Here is a 20,831-nt window from a genome sequence, read left to right on the forward strand (position 1 = left end):
TTCTTGAATATTGGGACAATGATTGGATTCCTCCATGAGACAGGGATTTGTCTATTTCTAAGGATATTCCTAAATAAAATACAAAGGATGTTTGCCCATAAACCAGGGTCCTCCTTGAAGATGTTAATCGATATCCCATCGGAACCCGCCACCCTGCAGGGAAAGTCCTTGATAACAATGTATGAGCTTGTGGTTTGTACTCAGGAACAAGTACATCAAAGGCCGAAAAAGTTCCATCCAGCGTTTATAACTCCTCTTCATCATAACCAGCATTGAGACATTGATTGTTGTGTCTAGGGTTGGGCCCCTCACTTCTTGTGTCCGCAATCGCATCTGGGATGATTGCATTTAGCATCATGGCATCCTGTGGCGTCCAGATCTTTACGGTGACGTGGTGCATCAGGTCAGCTGGGCATATCAAGGTGGCAGGTCCAGATTCACGGTGTGATGCTTCATCATTATTTTTCCACAGACGGAGATAATTGCCATTTGATACTTTGGGTGAGACTTGGGAACAGAAAAGGGCTTTGAGTGCTATCCCATTCCAAGATCTCTATCATGCCTTCTTTCCTTTCAGGCATGGATTGTTTTCCAACTGCAAGTTGGCTGGTCTACCTGTGCTCTCTTGTATCATAGGGCTCAGACAACTATTTAAAGAGCTTATGTCAGGATGGAGGTGTATTTCAACTACGCTTGCCTCATGGTTGCTTTCTGACACCAAACCAATTGTGTTTTGTTTATTTGCTTACTGGTTGAAGGTGGCTCCAGCGCATATTACTATTTTTTTGTTCTGCCTTATTCTTTTCCCCAACTACATTTCCATTCACATGGACATTCGAATGTTCTTTAGTTTAGTTGCAATTTCAACAGTGTTGCTTTTTAGTTAGGATGCCTATTCAATCAGGCCAAGATCCAGACAGAGGTGTCTTTGACAGTATTTCCTCCAAATGAATCACTTCTTCAGAAGCTTAACAAATAGTTTCTATGGTAAAGCTTTCTAATTTTCACTGTCATTGTTATCATTTATTACTTTCTAGTAGGTCCTCAGGGTAAAACCACTGCTCCCCCTGAAACCTTGGAGATCCTCAGTGGCACTGACGCCATAAATCCCCACACACAGCAGATGCTGGGAACTTCTGGGTGCGGCTCCTTGAAACACTGCTCAAGTTAAGACTGGCAAAAGGCATAAGGGATCTTCCTCTGAGTTTTCTGTGAACCTCGAGAGGCATAATTACTATTTCAGTGGCGGCTAAGGGGGAGGTAGAGCACAAATGTATGGGGTACATACTGAGCAAACACACTCAATCAGCTCTGCCAACTGGTATATAATGGGCAGAAGGGTCCATCAAGCCGCAACCATAGAGTACCCATGGCTACAGCCTAGCAAAGCGGGTCTGCTAAACAGTAACAATGTATGCCAACATGCAGAACCTAGCGCAGTTGGGTAACATGGCCTGTATCATGTTTGCCTGTGGCAGAAGACCCGTGGGATCACTGGGCTCAGTGGAGGTATACATAGAAGACACTTAGAATGTGGTTAGTGTAAGATAAACCAGGTATATTCATTTTGGTTATTTCTCTGCTGTCCACCCTATCCACCGAGTCCCCAAATAGTCTCGAGCTTTGTCCTTCCATGCCAAGAGGAATGGATTTTATATATTGCCCTGTGATTGTTCGTTTTTGACTTCGCAACCTGTGTTGAGAAATACATTGTGATATATTAAAATGTTACACTTCAGCTACCCCTCCTCTGTATGTTTCTTTCCATGTGTAATATGTAAATTCTCTCTAAGAAAATTATTTCTATCATCTCCACTTTCCTCGCGTTCTCCAGTTTAGCGCTTTTGAATTCTTGAATCTTTTTCAATAGGCCTATATTCGTTTATTACACTGTATAAATGGTTAATTCAAAAAGTTTAGGAATGTAGTGTATTCAAAAAAAACTGCAGTGACATCACAAAAGTTGAACATAAACTGAAGAAACAGTGTGAAATGTCGTTTTTGTTACTAATTAGATAAACTATATGGGGCAGTTAGGGACATACTTAAGTATTTCTGACACATATATATGTAAACAACAAACAATATATAATACACTCAAAAATGTATATATAGCATAAATTAGGATATATATATCATAGTAAATTGCATATTTCAAAGGATGAAATGTATATATGATATAAGAAAACAATTATCTTGCATGTTGAAATCATGATATAATTGGCTGGAAATCATCCCTATATGTCATTTCATAAAAACAATATACAGTGAGAACATGTTTCATATTCTGAGATATGTATACTCACAACTGAAAACAACATGATTTATGTTGAACATGATACACTATGCTGTCAAATCAATTGTCTAATTATGGAAATCCTTGTCTTAAATTGTGTAATTTGCATACATCGTGTACTGAATTACCCTTTTTGGCAACTACAGATAAAACAACATTAAGTTGCCTGAATTATATATAGTATCAAATAAAATCAAAATTGCATTGTGTTGAATGAAAGAAAATACATGTTGTGACTGACTGCATTGCCTACAGCATACAATGCAAGTGTTGGTGAGTGAAACACACCTTTTCACATAGTGGGATTGTGAACAATCACGACATGTGTGCCCTGTGTGACCCTGGATCCTTGGCTCTGCTTCTTACTTATCACTGTAGCTTTGGAGAGTCAAGTGGCAGTTCCTTGGGAGCAGCAGAGATCTGGTGTATTTTTACTGTGGGAGACACGTAGGCCACGTTCATCTCGGTCATTGTCCTATTGATGTTAAACACAGTTATTCATCATGTGTTGCTAATGTTTGGCACCCTTACATAAATTTAATTTCTTGTATTGGCTTCTTGGCGCGTGTGTGTGTGAAGGTGTTTGTGTTTTGTTTCGTGTTTTTCTGCTGGTTCATCAACCTTTTACCAAAAAATCACATTCCTCCAACTGCCCTTAAAAGAAGTCTTCCTAATGCAGCCGTCTCAACATGTCTCTTTCAGAGTTCCTCAATGCTGAACAGTATTTTTCTGTTCTCTTTTTTTTAGGTGTACAGTTGAACTTTTGAGTTTCAGGGCCACAGAGTGCATTAGATTCCCACTCACCCCTGCGGACATGTTTTGCAGTGCCTATGTGTGTGCGTGCATGCATGTGTGCGTGATTGATTTGGCCCTTTACTGCCATTAGAGCAGTTGCCCATTCTCTAGAAAGAAATACAGCTGCTCCACTTCGCTAAATAACTGCATGGAGAGCATGGGCTTTTCTAGCTGCTATGGCTAGTATTAACTCCCCTGTTGGCTCATATCAATGGAGTCGCCCAGTGGAAGGTGCTGTGCGAGTCTCCCTTTAAAGAATACGTTAGCTGCTTGATGGACTCTATGGGGCTCATTTTCTATAAATGTGTAATATGGCAGCGGGGGGCCCGTTATGTTTATGCTTTAACGTAAGCGTGTCACCGCTGCCAGATTTTTTTCGTCATTTTCACTGTAGGGTGCAAATGTAAAGGGCAAAAGGTGGCGTACAAGTCACCAAAGTGAATAAATGCTGCTTGGCATGCTGGCATGCCAGATAGCTTTTACTTTCATTGGTAGCTTTTACTGTCATTGGTAGCACCGCTTCATTGGTAGCTTTTACTTTCATTGGTAGCGCTGCTTGCCATACTTGCATGGCAAGCGGCGCGCCCAATAGAAATGAAACCCTCGAGGAGGTTTTCATGTCACTTGGGAACACCGCTTACCATGCATGCATGGTAAGCAGTACTGCAGGTTGAAAGTAAACCCACCACGATGAGGGTTTCATTTCTATTCTTGGCGCTCCCTGATTTGCTCCCATGGCAGGCAGTATGTCCAATGGATCCATATGGGGTCCGCCTGCTTTTTGATGCTGCATAAAGCCGGTGGACAGCTTGGGATTCTGCAGTATCTGCGCCGGCGTGAAAATCCATGCCGGCGCAGATGCTGCAGCATTCGTATGGCTGCGAGGAAGAGAGGCAGTGGAAATGCAAGTTGCATTCCGCCCCTCCTCTCCGCCATATAAACGATTAAATATGTGGCCACGTGTGATTGAAAGGCCTTACAGCCTTACTCAAGGCTTGTACGCCTTTCAGTCCCATTGCGCCACAATTGAACATGATGTTTTCCACAGGCCCCTGTCCTGCAGGGAAGGTGCTCACTGTGAGTGAGATGCTGAGTGTGGGAAGCAGTGAACCTACATTCCAGAGGTTGAGGAGGCACCACTGAACTCGCACCAATATGTTTGCTGACATGTGTCTCGTCTGTGCCGGAGCCACTAGAACCTTGGACTCCGTCTCTGGGGCGAACATGGATGTGGAGTGTGTGAGGCCTGTCATACACTATGCACGTCTGTAAGTTCTGCCTATGGTTCATCCCTTTATTTTATTATTTGATCACAAGATTTTTTCCAGTGAATTTTCGGCTGGCAGTGATTTGAAAATCATGTTCCTTGGGGCATGAGTTTGGAATGCCTGGTTTGACACAAGGGAGCCACCTGGAAGGCTCCTTATACAAAACTCTTGGGTTTGAACTTCCACGCCTTGAGTCTGTCCAACATAATACAATGTGAATCACCTGTTGGTTAACTAGCCTTCCTCTGCATGGGTAGAGACAGCAGTCACCTTTCAAAAGGAGACCTGTTCCTCCAACTGCGCCACTGCGCACAGTAAGAGCTCGGATACTTGCCTGGCTCAATAGTACTGTCGTCATGCAATGGATTTCTCTACAATGTGTCAAACAGACAGGGTTCCTAGGCTATTCTGTGCATGGGTAATCTCACATGATAATATTCTCTTCCTTTGTTTACATGGCGCTTGGTAGCACCGTCGTTAATAGCTCTGAAAATAACAGCTTAGAGTGACACAATGTATAGACCTCAAAAGCATGAAAAGTTAAACAAAACCTGCACAGATGTGAAATTGTGAACTGCAGGGTGCAGAGATGGCAGCAGAAAGCACCACTGACTGAGATCCCTGGCACAGGTGCTCTGCAAATGGCAAGTCAGTTTGTTCACATTGTGACTGTGGGGGGGGGGGGTGCTGCAGTACTCTAGGTGTCAAGGAGGCCACATTTGGGGATGCAGATAACAGGTTATTGTACTGTCTCTGCCGGGGAACCCCCTAACTTGATGAGGTAGAGAGGAAGTTGATCACATGCAGACTTCATGTGGCCCCTCACCTCCAACCCCCCCCCTCGATGTGCAATCCGCTCATATCAAACAACTCTGAAAATAGAAAACTTGTCAATACGGTCTCCACAATTAGTTTCTGAATCTGCGCTTTATTAAACACGTCTTTCTCTAAGTATTACCTATTTCTCGTTGGTAGCAGAAATGAAATGGATCATTTCTGGTCAATGTTTTTCCACTTTACACTCTAATTAAAAAGCGTGGATTTCATATGGTGCATTTTGATGTGATGAGTGTATGTCTTCTGTTGCCTCCACCTGTCTCTGACTGGAGATCTCACATGCAGAACTTTCACCATGTCGGCAGGATGTCACCCATTGAGCTGTGCTTTATTTCTTCACATTTTGAGGCTTGTAATACACGGATGATCTGCACCCACGTGTCATGGACCAAGACAAGCGCTCCACTCATGTTGAGATTGAGGGTGGCAGCCCACACGAAAGCTAACAGTTGTCTTGCTGTGTTCAGTTGGTGTCCTCCTCACCGGTGTGTTCTCAGCACGATGGGTGGAGGAGTATAACCAGGAGGAAGGGCGCTGCTCTGCCCTGGTTTTGGTGAAACTGGATTCCTATTTTATGCAGCCTGAATTCATCTATGCACACCTCTTCACCCATGATCCAGCTGCGATAGCTACTGAGATTTTGATCAGTCTGGATGTAGTAGCCCTGTATACGAATATACCCCAGAAAGCATTGCTTGAAGTGTTGGAAGAAAGATTACTGACAGAAACAATGAATACTAACACCCCAGTGTCTTTCATAATGTGGTGTGCCGAAATGACATTGATGGAAAGTTATTTCCATTTCAATGGTACTTTTTATAAACAAGTACAAGGTACAGCCATGGGGGCAACCCTGGCTCCAAGTATCGCCAATCTCTACATGGAGGCTTTTGAGAAACACTGCATCTATAATGATACCAATCCATATAAAGCAAATATACTACTATGGAGAAGGTACATAGATGATGTGCTTATTATCTGGAGAGGATAAGAAAATACTGCTAGTAGGTTTTTCGAGTGGATCAACCAACAAAACCAACATCTGAAATTCACGGAAAATTTAAGCAAAGTGGAGATCAACTATCTGGATGTGACTATCAAAGTAGATACAGAGAAAGGAAAACTGTACGTGAAACCATACAAAAAGCCCACGGATCGTAATGCCCTATTACACTATACCAGCTTTCATCCGACACACACACGGGATAATTTACCCTTTGGCCAGTTTCTACGGCTGAAAAAGAACAGCACAAATAATGCAGACTATAAAGATGGAGCCCTGAGACTGAGAAGTGATCTACAGAAGAGAGGCTATCCGACTAGGCTGACGAAAAGGTCCATGAAGAGAGCCGACAATAACAACAGAGAGGCAATTCTCGAACAAAATCCTAGAAGAAGAAACAAAGAGAACATAGTGTTTGTTAACACTTATAGTACGCTTTCTAACAGAATACAGAAGATCATCCATCGACATTAGAGAATTCTGGAAAAAGGTAAAGTACCATTACAGAGACCACTGATGGCATTCCGAAGAAGCAGGTCGATAAAAGATCAGATCATGAGAAATGACATTACTAAGCAGATCAAACCACAGTTGACCCTAACAGAAACATGGGGATTGCGGGCTCCAAAGGACATTATCCATGTGGGTCCTGTGTCTGCTGTCAACAAACCAAAAAAACAACGGAAATTGACTTAGGTCTAAAAAACCTTTGGAAACAAAAAGTGCTGACGAATTGTAACTCTAGTTTTGTTGTGTATGTGATCTGGTGCCCCTGTAAAAAGATCTACATAGGGAAGTCAGAAAGAAAAATCAGAACACGCATCACAGAACACAAAAGCTGCATAAAAAATAGAGTGCATTCTGCTCCCCTAGGGGAACACTTTATAGAGATGGTACATAAAGTGGAAAATTTGAGATGGTCAGTATTATATTTGGTGAGGCAAACAAATTACTCTAATCTTGACAGAAGTAAATTAGCTAGAAAAGAGAAATAATTGATTTTCCTTACAAAAAGCACAGAGCTGGGTCTGAATGAGAAAACAGAGTGATATTTCACTGACCCCTTAAAGATATGGGTGAAACAGTAAGAAGGCCCCGCAGCCGCCAAAATATACCTTCGCTAGGCAAATGTGGGCGCCGCGCAGCCTGGTTTAGAGCGTGGGGTCAGGTTGGCAGCGTCTCGCCTGGGTTGCAGAGCCTTCGAGTTGAGTGAGTAGGGGGCCGAAGGCAGCCAATGTCAACAAACGAGCTAAAAAGGAGGCGCGCGGTGAACGTAGCGTCCCTGGATCATGTGATGAATTTGTCACATGGTCAGAGAAATAGTATATAAAGACGGACAACATAAGGGAACGCAGGCAACCACAAATGGCCAGAGGTGGAGAGAGACGCCAGCTGTGTGAGACAACGTGATACAGCCCGAGACAGACGGGGCAAAAGCTGAAACCGTGGAACCTGGAAAGAGCAGAAAATAAAAAAGAAAAGACACAGGTATGAACATCGAACCGGCGCAGCTAGCGAGGGATGAGAGAGGCTTTCAAAAAGTATACAATCTATAAAGAGTAAAACTCAGTGCGCTTTGTGTTTGTCTGTTGTAGAAAAATAGATACGGAGCACATGGCATAAAGGAAGGATTGGACGACTTTGCTCAAGCCTAACAGCAGAGAGTAAGAACGCAGAAGCTGCTAGCACACTCTATCATTAGGTAACGGATCTACAATAAGATCAGGTCAGTATGAGAAAATCTAAGATGACATGATGCAAGAGGGGAACAGCAAATGAAAGATAAATGGCCAAACAATAGAAAAATTGTAAAGATAAATAAGTACTGTTTACTTTAAATAGGGGAAGAGCATGGTGATTGTTCCAAGACAGTATCCGGTAGCCAGCTTCCCAGGTCGCCATAACAGAGCAACTTGTCTAAAGGTGACAGACCAAGAAGACAATAAAAGAAGAAGTGAAAAAGATTGAGGTAATCGGATGAGAATTTATCCTAGATAATTAATAATTGACATCAGCTAATTATCGGGTGAGACCAAACTGAGAATGATTTAATTAAATATTGGAAAGCCTACCCTGCTTTGGAATTCTTGATAAGTAGCCTGCTTTTGTCAGATGGAGAGGCGGAGTGTTTTAATGGATGTGTAGAAGGAGCTAGTCAAATAATTTACTCCTGAGTGCTGCTAGTAAAGGCAGTAGGTGATACATAATAGAAATGTAAACCGGGATGTGATTCGAACACTAAAATTTGAATATCCCATTCTTGCTTCCCATAGTTATCCGTTTGATGGTTGGACCTCATGGAATGGACCTCATTGATAGTGGATCCTTAGAAAAAATTCTAAAAGAAGACAAACATAATTGTACATCGAAATGAAATGTGGTATAAAAAAGTTTTTACCCCTGAAGAATTTCCTAGTGAGTTGTATGAAAGTGTGTAAGGAATGAAACATGTCGGGTATGGTTTGAATGCAGTATGAAAGTAAGTATGGGTGATATGAATACAGAGTGAAATCTTTTATGGACTGGGATGCACTGCTCTATGAGAGAGGGGAGCAAACAACAGATCCCTATGAAAAAAATGTATTTAAAAAAAATGTTAAAGAATGAATTACTACAGGTTATTAGATGTGCATAGTGAAATTGTAAATCATTGAGATATATGTTTGTGTGTTTAATAATTTGTATGGAGAAGTCCTACAATTATAGAAAAGAAAATTGTAAAAAAGTGTTTTATTAACAATGTGTTTAAAAAACAATAAATGAATATTTTTGATACAAACTGATGTGGTATATGACAATATAATGACTATAAATCATATGTGAGAGAGACAAAAACAAAAATGGATAGTGGGGAAGCAAGTGACCCTATAAACATAGTGTATTGTTTAATCAAAAGTTCGATGGAGGGCTGTTTATAAGTGGTCGGTAAAAAAGTACCTCTGGTCTCTTCTAGTTTTATTGATAGCTAAGAATTTATCATTCAACTGCTGTCTCTGAGTCCTTTAAACACATGTTTGTGCATTTACCTTGGGTGAGAAAAAGCAACAAATGAAAAACCTCACAAAACACGCTTTTTCATGGGAGTTAAGTGGATAGTCAGTGTGTTGGTCAAAGTGAAGAAAAACCTCCAGGAAAATCAGGTCTTGGGCTTGGCATCTCTGCGCCAGTCCCCAGGACCAGATAAACCACACAAAGTGTCCACTGGGCCTTGGCCAGTGGCCCCTTTAACCCAGTTGCAGGTTCATGGGTTACTGGCCATGGCTGCAAGGTGGCCCCAAGCAAAGAGGCTGCTGGCCATGGATATATCTCTTGGACACGCTACCAAAAACCCCAAAAGGAGTAAAGTGCCTACTGCACCTGTCTGCAGGGTGTTAGGGTGAATTCTCAAGAATGTGCTAATTTCCCTTACCTTTTGAGACCCCCTGCAACTTTGCTGGATTTTCTAGGATTTAAATTTTTACCTGGAAAGAGTGTGAGCCTTTTCCCACTCTTTCATGTATTTTGATGTGTGTTTTACTTTTGTGTTCTTTGGATATGGTGTTTTTAGACAAACTCCATAGGCATCATCTTTTTCTTGTGTGTCACACAGCACCTTCAGTGCAGTGGCACAGGGGTGTCTTTCAGACTCCCCAAGGTTTATATACCTTCTCTGGGATGGACTACCGTCTCCCAGAGCATGTGAAGTTAAATTGACTTTACTAGTCCTTTTAAATTCATAGACCCAGCACACACTATCTTCCTATAGAGTGCTGGAGGGGGTGCTTAGCATCCCCTGTGTCTAAACACTCATGTAACAGTCAAATGTTACCCTTTCCTCTTTAAATGGCTGGTGGCAGTGGTTTTAGAACAAACTACCATGATTTTTCCTGACCCCGAATACTGGTAGCTAAAAATCAGGTCAGCCATGTTTTTCAAAATGCGCCCAAGACCACTCTGTAAAAACATACTCTGGTCATCTTTTTTTGCCGTATCTTTTAGGAAAAGTCCCTCTTTTGTTTAACTCTGCGCGCCAAACCAGGTTTAGTCCCTTTGTTCGATGCCCTTTGGCGGGCTTCAGTGCTGAAGCCCTCCACTGGCACCTGAGTGTCTGGGGTGGACAGGATGTGAGGGAGGTGCCCGAAACTCCCTGTGCTTGGTCTCCTAGGAGACCTGAATGCACTCTGGTGTGATTGGCTGGCTGACTGTTCGGCAAGGACAGCCACTTTGGTGGGTGAGTGGCAGCTAATCTGGGATGAATGGGAGAAAACTGTTTAAAAGGCAAGTCTCCAGGACTGGAAGGCAGAGTCGACCATTGGAACGAAAGAACCGCAGACGAGCTGAAGGAAGATGACTGCTGCAACTCCTGGACCGTTGGTTTGCACGGTGAAGCCCTGCTGCAGGTCCGAATTGCCTGAAACTCCATCGACAGAGAAGCTCCTTCAAGGACGACTTCTTCCCTTGAGCTGGTCGGAACAACCAACTCGTAAGCCACCTGGACACCGTCTCCATGCTGGTCGAATTTTCTTCAGAGCGCTGTTAAAAACCGGATAGCCAGTGAGAAGGATACCAGTTTGTGGGCTTTAAGGCACTCACACCTTAAACCGATGCTTAGCCAAGCTTGTGGCCTCTTCCCTGGGCAGTGCAGGAACCTCCCGACGTCCTCCTTCTTGTCCCCACGACTGAAGCTCAGGAACAGCGAGATCTGCAGGAACTGCCAGGAACAACTGCCTCAGCTACAGCTTTTCTTCATACCTAAGGCACTGTGCAAACGCGGTAGGGAACTCGTTTCTGCCACGGTGAAAGTTTGTGAAACTTTCCCAACTTTGGTGCCTTGTTCGCTCCAAACCGACATATAACTCTTTTTCTGGTAAACTACTTCCTCAAACATTGGCAAATACTTAACCGTTTACTACCAGAACTGTGCTATCCTATACAAGACTCTGAACCATTGACTTTGGCACAGGCCTATTGAATTGAATTGCTGGTTGTAGTGAACTGAAACTATTTGCCCTGCCTATGAAAGTAATTGTGCTTTAACTTCTTTTAACCTTGTCTTTCTACCCCTTTTGAAAGTAACTGAAGTGCCATTTTGCTCCCACTTCAGGGGAGCACAACTTGTTCAGAAACCTATTGGTTTTGTAATGCAGGATATTAGTGTGTAATATTGATCTGCTTTCTTACTATTGGAATGTGTTCCAAATGACCGTGTAAATAAATGTATATTCTTTTTACCAAGAAAACTTTAATAGTGTTTGTTTGAATTACTGTGATTGCAAGTCCTTTGTGTAACATCTTCTACTGCTCACATTACTTTTGAGATAAGTCTGGCTGCTCGGCCACTGCTACCACATAACTGTGTAGTACAGGCTTGTACCAAAGGTGAAATTGTGCTTACACTTGTAGTCTTAATTGTGTGTAGTTTTCCCAAAGGGTAGTGCATGTAATTGTGCCTAACACAAGGCTACCAGTCATGCCTGGCGGATACTGCATATGTGATATTGTCCATCATCACAAAAATCATTGGAAATCAGTGAAATCAGTGAAAAATGTTGATTAAAGCCACGTTATGGTTAAGCTGGCCTAATTAAAACCTATGAAACTCATTGAAAAAAAATTGGTTTAAAGGGACATTGTGGTTGCAGCTCAAGAAAACAAAATCCCCAAAATGTGTCAGTAATGGTTTCTAAAGGAACCATAATGTGCCACCAGCATACTGGGTATTTGGAGAGTAAAAAATAAGTATAGTGTAATACTGCTTCTGAAATTCTGGCAGTGCTAAGGAATATAGTCACTCCCCTGCCATGGAAGGGACTCTGTCCCAGCCACAGGGTTGCTTTGGAGGCACAGTTTGGTTACTTAACCTCCTAATGTAAATACTAGTATTTTTCCCTCCCCATGCAGTTTGTAGTTTGTATTTTATTACATTTTTATAGCGCTTTCGCCAAAGCACTGTGCATACATTTATAGAACAGTATTCGTCCAATCATTGGAGGCAGTACAATTCATAAATGTGCCAGAAGAGAGGAAGGATACAAGATAATCAGTTGTTTGAAAGGAGAGACAGGAGGTGAGAATGTAGATTCGTTTGGAAAATGTGTAAAGAAGGAGAGCAGTGAATCGAGAGAGCGAGCGAGCCCCAGTATTTAGGGTCGTGTCAAGAAAAGGAATGGAAATGAGAGGCAGTGGAAGGGGGTTTGGGAACAGTAAGAAGAAACTGATTTTGGGATCTTAAGGGATCACTAGGGAGAAAAATGAGATCAGTGAGGAAAGATAGAGAGGGGCAAGAACATGGATGCATTTGAAAACAATGAAGAGAAGACAAGATTCAAAAGAGAGAAGGGATATGGAAAGAAAGGAGGGGAAACATAAGGGCAAGGGCGAGGGGAAAAAGATGGATGGAGGAGTTATAGATCGTGCAGAGGGGGACAAGGTGAGAGGCAGGAAGACCAAATAAGAGGGCAGAACAATAATCAATGCGGGGAAAGATCAAGGAAGTAACAAGAAGTTTAGTAGCGCGGAAAGAGAGATAAGGTCATGCATAGTGGAGGTTGAACAGGATGTAGCGACAGGAGTGAGCAGTGTTCGAAATGTGGAGAGAGGAGGAAAGAGAGGGTTCAAAGAGAGCACCCAGGTTATGGGCCGAAGAGGGGAGGGGAAGGAAAGAGGGAGGAAAGGCGAGGGAGGGTGGTGGAAAGGGAGGAGGAATGGAGGTAGAAGGAAAGAAGAGGATCTCGGTTTTCAAGGTATTGGGGTGAAGAAAGTGAGAGGACATCCAGGATTGAATGGCTGAAAGACAGCTGGAGACTGTAGAGTGTAAAGAGTGAGAAAAGATAGAAAAGTTCAAGAAAATCTGTGTGTGTCATCACTGTAAAAATGAAAAGAGAGATTGTGAGAGGCGATCAGTGCAGAGAGAGGAAGGGTGTAGAGTGAGAAAAGAAGAGGTCCCAGAACAGACCCTTTCGGGACTCCATAGAGTAGAGGAAAAGAAGCAGAGGTTTTTCCATCCCAGGTAACAGAATAGCAGCGTTTAGAGAGATATGAGTAGATCCAGATGAGGACAGAACCAGAAAAGTGCAAGGAAGTGAGGGGAGAAAGTAAAACAGTGTGGTCAACAGTGTTAAAAACAGCAGAAAGAACTAGAAGAATAAGAATGGAGGAGAGTTTATAGTGACAGGCAGAAAGGAGAGTTAGATATGGAGAGGAGCAGTCTCCGTAGATTGAGATGGGCAAAAACCAGATTGGAGTGGGGGAATAAGTGAGTGAGGATTAAGATACCAGGAGACCTGAGAATAACCAGCAACCTCCAGTTATTTTTCCTACACAGAGCTTGTGCATTTCCCTTTAAGAAAGAATCACTGCTTTGAGACCATTAAATGGTAAAACAAATCACACACACAGCGTATCATTCTCTGTGTATATGCAAAAGGCATGGTGTACGGCAATACATATCTGCAAAGAGAAGTGGGAAGCTAATGCACTCTGCTGCTCTGTAATTAAAAAGCTGAACTGCCCACCGCCCTAAGAAAGAGAACAGGAACACCGTGTTCAGCATTGTAGAGCTCTGCCCTGGATTCGTGGAGGTGTGAGAATCTCAACAGACTTCACATGTGTAGCGCTGACAGAACGACCCAGGCTCCCAATCACGGCCAGATCCCTCTAAACCACAGAGGTTTGGGATCTGTCCAAGGGCTGGGACTACCGACAGGAAGGCAATGGGATCAGATAGGGAAATGGCAGGAAGACCCAGATGAGTGTGAAACATCAGAGGAGTGGTCCGTGTGTTAGTGGGGCAAGAAAGAAACCGTTAAGAATGCCTGTTGTTACACTATGTTCCCCTCAGTGTACCAATAGAAGCCCCCTTTATACAGAACCTACCTAGTGGGGCAGTCCTATGGGCAGCACAACTAGCAGTAGGGCGGAGAAGTTAGAACCATCCTTGAGTGGAAGGAAATTCTGCTCAAAATATAAAAAAGAGGGAGGAGTCAGTAAAATGGCAGAGACGAGCGATGGCCCTGAATCAGAGTGTAGGTGGGCTCAATGGGTGGGGTTGGCCAGCAGAGCACAAAGGAAAGGGGAAAAGGTAAATGGGTAGACCCCCTACAGCTGTACCCCTTGTTGCATGCTCGTACACACATACACCCACGTGCATGCACACACACACACCAGTACCTGAATGTTCCCAGGGTGGGGAATGATGGCTTCCGAGGTGGATTGCATATGCCAGCAACAGTCTGCTGGTACTAGGATCCTGGTAGGCAGAGGCAACATTTGGAAAGGAGGGATGTTTGTGCCAGATCAGAGGAGAGCGGGAAAGCATTGGGCTCGTATTGACTGTCTGCATATGCCAGGGTGGTCCACAGTGGCCTGTATGTGACCCAGGAAAAGGAAACGCAGATATGGCAGACTGATTATGCCGTGATCTGTGGGTGAGGGGAGACAGGGAGCAAAAACGTGTGCACCTTGTGAAGGAACTGGGCTGAGGGGATGAGAGCATTGCAAGACACGCATGCCCTCTGTCTCAACACTTAAGGAGTCACGCGTCAGTCAAGTGTCTTGTGGACCACGCAGCCAACCATAGACTGGCGTCTCGGAGGAACCAGACAGTAGGTGGCTGTACTACCATTAATTCGTTTAACATGAATTGAAGTGCATTGGAGGAATATGATTCTTAGACAGAAAGTGGCTGCAGCAACAGGGCACAAAAGTCCAAAATGGTGGAGAACCACACAAGAAAAGGCAGGCGCACTTCAAGAAATACTGTTTCTTTAAGGTTTTTAAAAAAAATAGCAGCATTTGAAAAGAGCAGAGAAATAATACATACCTGAGTTTAAAGGCAGAATGGGACAATAACCATGATCTTGGTTGCAGTCAGCGGAGTGTGCATGTTTTCAGTTTATGCTATATAGAATTCAATCAATGAAAAGTATTGTATACCTTTAGTTGTCAGAAAGTGCATTTCAGTTTTGTTTAGAATATATGAAACGTACGATGTCAGTGACCCTTGTGTATAGGCGCATTATAAATAACCAATACATTAAATAAATACGGATTTCACTATTTAGACAGTTGTTTTCACCATGTTGTATTTCATTTTCAACATGGCTCCTAGTGGGTGGGAATTGCAGTGGGGAGGAGCAAGGAGGCTCAAGGAGCACAAGTGAGTGGCGGCCGAGAGTGGATGGTCAGCGGTTAGGTTGAGGGGGCCTCAGAGGGAAGGATACAAGCCGGAGAGTAGCCAGAGATTTGGTCAGCTAGGTGGGGAGTAATGAATGGATAGACATATAGACCCAGATTCATACAAACAAGCAAACATAAAAAAATATACAGTAGATGTGCCCATTTTATTTGTACTTGTTTGTGAGAAATGCCAGGACAACTTATTCTCAAAGGTGACCTGTGCATTTCAGTGAGGCATACATTAGGGTCAGGCGCGCACCCGGCACCAATGTATGACAGGCTCCCAGAGCCCATGTGGTTGATGGGAGCCCATTTTGCAGTTGCATGCCCTTAAGCGGCCTATCACAGTGAAATGTAAACCAACAGTTTGACAGCAGCGGTTCAAACAGACTTTGTCATACTTTAAAAAAAATAAATGGCAGCTTCAGAAATTACCCTTTCATTACCCTTGTGAATCCCCCTGTTCCTGGACCGATCAGACTCATATAATTATTTGTTCATTATCCTCTGTGTATTCGTGGTGTGCATTGAAAAGAGCATAAACGCTTCCTTAGTTATGCAAACGCACCAAGGGCCTGAAAGGGGGAGATAAAGGGCATCTGAACTTGTGCATCCAAGTTGTCACACACAGATGGCCTTTGTGGACTGGGGTCCACCTTTTTTGGGGGAAGTGGGCTGTGGGCCAAGAATAGGTAGGTAGCTCTTGTAGTCAAAGCCTGTATGATTAGCTAAAGGTTACAATCTCCCCTATCAAGAAATCAAGTGACTGGAAAAATTCTTGATATCATAGTTTATGAGGGTGAATTATGTTTTACTAACTGACCCTTGTATAACATGTGCTAATCCAGCAGATCCTGTGCTATCCCTCTGTCCTGGCTGCCTCTCCATCTGTGCCTTCGCAGTCAGCATCTCCACACCGGCGATGTCACCCTGCTCCACCCCACACCGTGGGCTAGATTATGAAAACTCTGCCCTTGTTCAAAAAAATGAATTTAGCACCAATTTTGTATTATCTAAAAAAGAATTCACAAAGTACAAATGAAGCAAACATGCCTGAAAGCAGAGGATTGGGCCTTGGGCCCTCCTATGCTGAATCCAAAAGGCCAGCCAACAGCAATGCTCCCCTGTCAAGGGCATGGGGGTACCTCTCTGGGCTGGCAGGGGAATTAGGTAGAGGTGCAATCCACCAGGAGGCCAGCTCGCATGAAACCCCACAAGATTATCTGACGACCCATAACTACATGTCCATCTCTGATCCTGTCCTTATTTGCCTGCCTGTGCATCGCAGTTACTGTACGGGTAGGGTGGGAGCATGGTCCTGTGCCTGTGCAATATGCCTGCAGGTCATCTGGCGCTCTGCCAGTGCTCCAATCTGTACTTGGGCCACAGTGATGTACATTTAAGGCCTGCCTTCACCCCACTGCCTGTGCCTTTCCGGCCATAGGCTGGTGTGGGTCAGCAACCCATTGACTCCATCGCAGTCGGCGACAGACATGGGTAGGGGTAGGATGACGTGTACCCTAAGCCCCCAGGGGCTCACTACTTTCTGCAGCAGAGGCAGGTGTCTGGGTCCACCTTTAGAATTCCTGGCTCGCCCGGACGGACACAAGTGGACATATGTGTGCTGGGTCTAGGGCTGCAGAACTCTGCGCTCCTCACATTCTGTGTGTAGAGCAGAGAGCTCTTCTCAATACACAATTGCTGGGCATGCTCTGTCGGAGGCCTACAACAGTTCCTCGGCACAGCAGTTCCACGCCATGTTCATGAGCGGCTGGGGACAGCCTACCTAGGCTGCCCGCCACTCAGGACCATGGGAGCGGCCAGGCAATATGGCGGAGAAAGAGGACATGGTATTGCTATCTGTTCCCTGTGGAAGAAATGTCCCGAGAGCATATGCAGGATTTTTGAATGATTCAGCTATCATTGACTAATGTTTGTGTCCTTTTTCTCTTTTTTACAGGATTGGCATATTTTTCTCCCCATTACTGCCAGTGATTCAAATCATAAAACTTTTCATTATATTCTATGTGAAAAAGGTAAGATTCTAAAATGATGCCTGTGGCATCAAATGAGGTATGTTACGAATATGCATATGAATAAAGGGAAGATATAAACATTTTGGGGAAGAATCTCAAAACTGTATCGGGAGGGGGTTTGGGGGGTGAGGGGGTTGATGAGATCCGCCAGAACATCTCATCATTTGAGCAAATATTTCTGCGCTTGTTGAAGTGTGTCTGGAATCCACAAATGGGGTGTGCTTTTAAATGTGCAGAAAATATCCCCTTTCCTATGTGCCTGTTTAGAATTGGTGTAAGGGGGGTGCCCAATACATGAGAGGGTAGTTGCTGACCATGTCATATATTTCAAGTGGCACAGCAGAGCTATGAACCCCTGTTATCACACTTGCATTACCATCCCACAAATAGGCACACATAGGGCCCGTCACTGTGAAATGTGCTCCCTGCATCCACACGAGTGTTGGGAGCTTTTCACTCACTGGTGTCGGGAGTGCACTCCTGACACGAATGTGTGCAACAGGGCCGGCCAGCACATCATTGGGGTTGCCGTGCAGCCCCCTGAAATGGCAAGTTACCTTTGTGAATAAGGAGATCTGTGCATTTAAAAGAATGAACGCAAATGAAGGTTTGGTGGTCAATGCAAAACAGGCGATAGGTCACAATACCTCCTGAATTGCCTATTCCCCTGATCATGAATTTGTGAGCCCATAAGCAAAACGCGGCCTGCATGGACATCCTCAAGAAATGGCAGCAATAGTCCCTGCAGTATCACCACTCCCCAGTAGGACTTCAGAATGGGAATAACTCAAGCTCATAATCGGGCCAACCATTACCAGTTGCCACCCACACTTCCGGAACCCCACACCAGCCACGACTTTCCAAGCCCCTGAGGACTAGGCGTTTACATTCCTCTCATCCCATCGTCTTGGGAGGATAGCTTAGGGGCAACGTGCTCGCCTTGGAAGCAAGACGACATGGAGCAGGACAGGTTCGATCCCCGGAAACTTAATAAATAACCAATCCTATCATATAGGATATCTTGCGCCAGAGAGAGCAGGTCACCAAGTGTAGGATAATCGTGCAAGGATGAAGTTCACTGTTTATTTAAAGGTATGAACCACACCCTACAACGTGTAAGAAGCCTTGGCAAAGCCCGCAGTTTTGGTTTTTGTGTAGGCATTAGATAGAGATTGCTCAGATATTGCAGCAACATGGGCAGCCTCTGCACTGACCCTGCAACGTGCAGCGCTGATGGTTGAAGAACGTGCATCCATGAGCACTCGCAAAGTGATGGAAATAGCGCACTGATGCTGGTCCAAGTGGAATCCACTTATGAGAAGATGGAAGCATTTACACAATGCAGGAGTTCCTGAGTGATGTGCCTGTTCTGCTAGTGAGCAAATGCAAGCTTTGCAGATCAGGCAAAGTGCAGGAAGGATACGGATGAGCTTAGCATCACTACAGACGTGACTATATAAAGTACCCACAATGCTTTGATAATCTAGCTAATTGGATGAAACACCACAAATGTCTTCATCGGATTGACATGACATGTTATACTGTTGAAGAAGTACTGTTCAAGCATGCCTTTACAGGGTTTAGGGTCATTTCATCTAAAACCATTGCATCTAATGCCATTCCATAAAAACATGTCCATCTAATGGGTGGGGGGCCCAAAACCCTGATTATTTACCCTTTAAAATGCACCTGAACAAAAATTAACCCGTTACCCCCCAAAAACATGCATGAGATGGACATTATTTAGATGGAAACATTTCGATGGAATGGTATTAGATGGAATGGGTTTAGATGAATTGACTAGATACCCTTTAATAACAGTGTGTGCATTGTATGAAGGCATGTGTTTGAATGTGGTGGGGTAATCTGCCTCCCTAAGCCACCTACCTCCTGATGTTTAATTATGCCCTTTTCAAAGTCTCTTTGTCAATGCCCGCTTTCAGGTCAGTCTGACGATGAACTGTGTGCCTCCCCGCAGAGCCTGGAGGGCTTCTCAGATGACAACAGTTTTTATTTTCCTGCTCTTCTTCCCATCATTCACGGGAACGCTGTCAGTGATAGGCGTTGCTGTCTGGAGGTAAGAAAAAGTGCTATGTTGGCACTTTAACATCACCGTAGATTTATAGCTATTTTTATTTTTCGGTATGGTGTGTGTCCATAGGAATTGGCATGTAGGTTCGCCATTTTTGCTTTAACAAATGCTCATTGCTCAGACTTGTCCAACATGCCGTCTGGTGCTGTGCTTCTTTGCAGTCTGCATCTGCATGTTATGGGGATCAAAATAAAGCGTTGATGAGCTAAAAGCAGCTCCTGGAGACCAAGCATCCCCCAGTAAGCAGGAGGTACTGGGCAACGATGAGTTCATATAATGTAGAGCATGTCGCAAATCAAATGGCCCCTGAGATGTAAGCGACAGCGTCTTGTACATTATATATGACCCACTAGGCTTTAGGTCCTTATGATCCTTCATGGGTATTACCCAAATTGACCTTTTACAATTGACCTTTTGCATAATTGACCTAATTATAGTGGTCCTAATTGACCTTCTGCACAATTGACTTTTATATTATTTTAGTTCTTTTATATATGTATTGAGTTGATTTTGGATTATAAATAATATAAGGGGATTGGGTGGGGGTTGCAGGGTTTTCTGGATTAGGTGGTCGGTTGCGGGGGGTTATCCCCCGCATATATGTCCTAATTGAACTTCTAACTTATGTCAATTCTCCCGAGGTCAATTGTGAAAAGGTCAATTAGTATACAACCCCTTCATGCATATTCTCAAACAAAGAATATTCTGATGTAGGTACGTTTGACTGGCACCAGTTGGTAAGATAAGGTAAGTGGTCATACAGAGTCCCTTTCTGCTCTGCAAATAATGTTGGCCTCACTGTGCATGGCTCTGTAATCAAAAGGGGTGGCGGTGCTAGGCGAATGGCAGGAAGGCGCATGTGAAAAGCCTGTGATGTTGATGAGGGCAGGTCGGAAGTACCTGTTACCTGTGTGCCACTATGAAATCTCGGTGTTCTTTGGTGAGGAGTATATGGTATGCAGGTTAGCCATAAGGGTGGCCCCTTCTTTTGAAGCATCAATTGAAGTGGTTGTTGATAGAGGATGAATAGGGTAGGAGCCTGTTAAGTATAGACCTGGTGGGTTACCTGATAGGCGTGAGTGGAGAGTAAGGTTTGCATTATTTTAATAATGAAGAGTTAGGATGGGTATGACATTAGTGGGAGGAGCCGTTGGAATTAGTGTTGCTGTTATCTCCTGGGTTTCACCAGGATTTTATGAGTATTTGATGTAATTGATGTGTCACACAGCAGGGGATCCATCAACCAATAGAATATCCCATACACTGTCATCTCTAGTGGCGTGCATCACTTGAAGTATAATAATCAAGAGTCTAGGTAGGATTTCAATTCAGATGTTAAAGATGGCCC

At 43.9% G+C, this 20,831-nt stretch overlaps 1 protein-coding gene across 3 annotated transcripts in view; it reads left to right on the top strand.

The window, feature by feature from the left end:
* The window catches only part of TMC5 (transmembrane channel like 5), a 662,848-nt gene that overhangs the window by 577,357 nt on the left and 64,660 nt on the right, over window positions 1–20,831 (top strand). For all 3 annotated transcript variants that reach the window (XM_069647144.1, XM_069647145.1, XM_069647146.1), the window contains exons 17-18: window positions 17,316–17,391; window positions 19,335–19,468. In XM_069647144.1, coding sequence (XP_069503245.1) covers window positions 17,316–17,391; window positions 19,335–19,468 — 210 coding nt within the window. The remainder of the gene's footprint in view (window positions 1–17,315; window positions 17,392–19,334; window positions 19,469–20,831) is intronic.

Source organism: Ambystoma mexicanum, chromosome 2q (assembly GCF_040938575.1).
Source record: "Ambystoma mexicanum isolate Mex_15411 chromosome 2q, UKY_AmexF1_1, whole genome shotgun sequence".
NCBI classification, from domain to species: domain Eukaryota; kingdom Metazoa; phylum Chordata; class Amphibia; order Caudata; family Ambystomatidae; genus Ambystoma; species Ambystoma mexicanum.